The following is a 3756-nucleotide window of genomic DNA, read 5'->3' as shown; positions in this document are numbered from 1 at the left end:
AGGGGGGAGGGGGGGGGCGGTTCGTGGGGTGTCATAAATGTTAGACCTGGGAGTAAAAAATGCCTCCTGATAATCAAAAGACAGAAAAAATAAACGTAGGATGACAAATAAACCCTAAACAGATCAGATATATACAACATACATGAATATTGTGATGTTCTGTAGATTCATAAAAAGTTCTGGTAGTGTGTCAGAAAACCAGAATCCACATTATATCTGTTGTTCAGCCACCAAAGTTCACAAAATACATACATGCCAATTTCACCCAAGACAGGAAAGACACTCCCATTGCATAAAAACTTCTTGAACAGATTAAGGTCTTTTAAGGGGCCTGATAGCCAGCAATTGTGTGCACAGATGTTCAAAAAAAAGTTTGTCATGTATGTTCACCCTGGTTAAAAAGAAAATTTGGTGTTTGTAGATTCTTCCCTGTGACATAAGCATCCCGATGTCACTTTGGCTGTGAATGCCAAGAAGATGGTCCTTAAGGTCTAACTGTATCTGGAAATGCCATCTTTGAAATAACAAAGTATCTACTGCATTTGTCTACAGTTTACTTGATCTGGAAATTTTAACTGAAAAACAGAAGAGTGAAAAGATTTAATTTACATGTTTGTTTGATTACCTGTCTATTTTAGAAGCCAAGTTGCTTTAAAATGTGCAGTTATAAGTAATTTATAGGTATCACTCCATTTGTATGATGCCTTTCCTAATCCTGTTCTTCTTCATCTATTCTAGGTATGGTTTCAAAATGCAAGAGCCAAGTTTAGACGGAATCTTCTGAGACAAGAAAATAATGGAGTAGACAAAACATCAGATTCCACTCTTCAAGCTGGGACTCCGTCAGGGCCAGCCTCTGAAATTTCCAATGCCTCTATGAGCCCCTCTACTACCCCAACTACATTAACAGACTTGACTAACCCCACAATGCCAACTGTGACATCCGTACTGACTTCGGTACCTGGTAGCATGGACGTGCATGAATCTCGAAGTCCTCCACAAACAACACTCACAAATCTCTTCTGATGACTCTTCAAAGGTTCCTTTAACAACAAAAAAAGAGATTATTTTTAGTCGATTTCCAAGTGTATTTTAATAGAGACTTTGTTCAATTAATAAATCACATTTTTTGGGGAACATTCTCAGAGAAGAGCCCATTGTGCTGGTGTTTTGATAAACTGAAGAATTGGTTGAAAGATGTATCCGCAACACAACATTTGTGTACCTGTACAGTTTTGTGGACTAAAAATAAGGGAAAGAACCATTAATTTAAGTTGGCTGAATCTTCTGTATTCTCAAAGACTGTTATGTGCCTTATATACTGTCTTATCAACATACATTTTCTCTCTGTATATTTATGACCAGAACTAAATTGTTTCAAGTTTGTTACTTTTCAAATAGTCCTAAAAGGTTTGTTTGTTTAGACATTTTTTGGCAGAACTTTGGAGCGAGTAATGTAAAATGTGAGCATTCATAGATAATTTGGTGGTTTCTGTCCATCACAACATTTGCACTGGTAACTACATTCAGATAAGTTCACTGGGCTTACCAGTAAACTTGGGTAAAGAGACTTTCCACAGGGATCCTAAAATTGTCTAGTGTGATCTATAACCTCTTTCTATAGATTTTGAGAATGCTAATATATTGATAACTTAAACCATGCATACCTCCCAAATGTACATATTTTGGCAGACAACAGTCTCAACTTTCTGATCCATGAAGAAGCAGGGCTTGGTACAAGTGGGTGAAGTTTTGCCTAAACATGGGCAGAATTAGGTAAAGCTGTACGGTACTTACATATTCTAATTTTAGATTTTAGGATGTTGGGAGGTGCAAGAGTGGTCTGACCCTGTCTACTCTAGTCCAGAAAGTTCCAAATTAAGAAAATTGGCTGACTGGAAAGAAGTATTAAATACAATGCACAATGTTTGACTCCCATCTATACAAACCATTACGGTTTTTAGAGTAAGAGATTCACTCATCACTGTCAGAACTACTCTTATATTGTTTTAAATATCATAATATTCTATTCACTGTGAAAATTAGTTTACAAATGGTGAGAAACAAGACTTTCTACAGTCATTATAATGATGTTTATGAGATAAGTTGTCTCTGCAACAGCAGTCGCCAGAATTCAGTATTAGCTTTTACAGACATTTTAACTGTAGGACTAAAAGATAAACCATATACAAAGTTTTACAATGTGACATCCATAATCTAAATAGGTGAATAATTCACACCAACTATCAGCCAACCAGAATTGACTGCAATAACGAGCCCAAATGTATTCTTAATTTATAGCAAGAATCTCCAGAAAAATTAGTAGATCAAGAAATCATTCCTCCAGACTGAGTGGTTTAACTAGAGTACAAAAAAAGGGCACGATTCTATTGGCTGGAGGCATATCTAAACCCAAAAATAAATATTGATATATTACAGTGTCAGGTAGCAATGGTTGTTACAATGGGCTGCTCTCCTGATTTAGACAACAAACATGTCTTCCTCTTTTCATCGCCATTACATGGAGAGTGGGAGAACTTGTAGTTTAAAAATAATACATAGTTTGCAATTCTAGTTTCAGTTCACAAACGTTACAAAGACATTGCATTTCTGGCAAGATAATAGGTAGTCTCTGTACTTGCTTTCTTAGATCGAAGACTAAAACCAATGCAGCCACTTTTAAGGTCTGGTGAGATGCAATATATGGCATTTTTGTTCTTGGGTTTAGATGTCCTTTAAGATCTGTAAGCTTGTGTGATCCAGACGCAATCAGTCTGCAGTTCTCTTTTTCTCCCTTACTTCTTCCACCATCCTTTAAGATCGAAATATACAAAGGAACTATGGGTTTGTATGTCCAATGAGTTCTGAAAAAACATTGACTCACGAAATTGCACTTGACTGTTTCATGGCCATTTTAAGAACAGATTATAGAGTCCCTGCACTGATGAGGTTTACCATGCTTGCATTATTATAAGTCTGAAACATACTGATAAAGATTGGATGTAAATACAAACGAAGCTCCCGCTTATGCAGATGAGGAAATTCAGAAAGGCACATTCTAACATTACTAGGTTTTAATATATGTTGTTCAGTGCCACAAATGCCTGAAACACTTTGGAATAAGTTACAGGCCAGCCCTGACTCAGAGAGTCGCCAGAAGTATTTAGAGATAATGCCCTTTATTACTAAACTCATACTTAGCTAGTGTTTATTAATACCATTGGTAAAGCCAATTCGAAACAACCATCCTTGTAAAAACTTATGGCCTGTGTGTAATCTTTTTGTAAAGTTTTGTTTGGTCTCTGAAAAAAAAGGTATAAAGCAGGAAAATGATTATACTAATAAACAAACGCTGCTTCTTTTATTATGTGTTGGGCCCATTCCATTTCTTAGCACAGTGGTACTATGAGCTGGCTCTCTTGTCTGTGTTGAATTATGTTCTCCATCAGTCTCACCTAACAAGTGGAGGGTTGTTGGAGTTGTATATTAACACCAGCAGTAGCCAAAGCTTAAGTATAGCTGCTTTAGCATATTGTGTCAATTTTCCCCTATTTGTCATGTTGGATAAGGTCAGAACAATTCTGAGATGTAGTTGCATCTTTTGGATGGATAATTTTACCTCAGCAATGCTTAATTTTTTTAATAGAATGATTGTTTGCCTCTTTTGTTCTTGTTTAATACAGAAACATTAGTGTTCTTGATATGAAGAATAAATTTTGGCCGTGACACAAGTAATCGTATACAGGTTGAATGAAT

The 3756-nt window shown here is 36.2% G+C and overlaps 1 protein-coding gene across 3 annotated transcripts in view; it reads left to right on the top strand.

Annotated features, from left to right (window-relative positions):
- The window catches only part of LHX2 (LIM homeobox 2), a 44938-nt gene extending 42874 nt beyond the window's left edge, over positions 1 to 2064 (top strand). For all 3 annotated transcript variants that reach the window (XM_018556712.1, XM_018556710.1, XM_018556711.1), the window contains exon 5: positions 739 to 2064. In XM_018556712.1, coding sequence (XP_018412214.1) covers positions 739 to 1026 — 288 coding nt within the window. In that variant the 3' untranslated portion in view covers positions 1027 to 2064. The remainder of the gene's footprint in view (positions 1 to 738) is intronic.
- The last annotated feature ends 1692 nt before the right edge of the window (positions 2065 to 3756 follow it).

Source organism: Nanorana parkeri, unplaced genomic scaffold (genome assembly GCF_000935625.1).
Source record: "Nanorana parkeri isolate BGI_ZX_2015 unplaced genomic scaffold, ASM93562v1 scaffold248, whole genome shotgun sequence".
In the NCBI taxonomy this organism is placed as follows: Eukaryota; Metazoa; Chordata; class Amphibia; order Anura; family Dicroglossidae; genus Nanorana; species Nanorana parkeri.
Note: the sequence above shows the minus strand (reverse complement) of the source record. Positions and strands in the feature narration are given on the sequence as shown.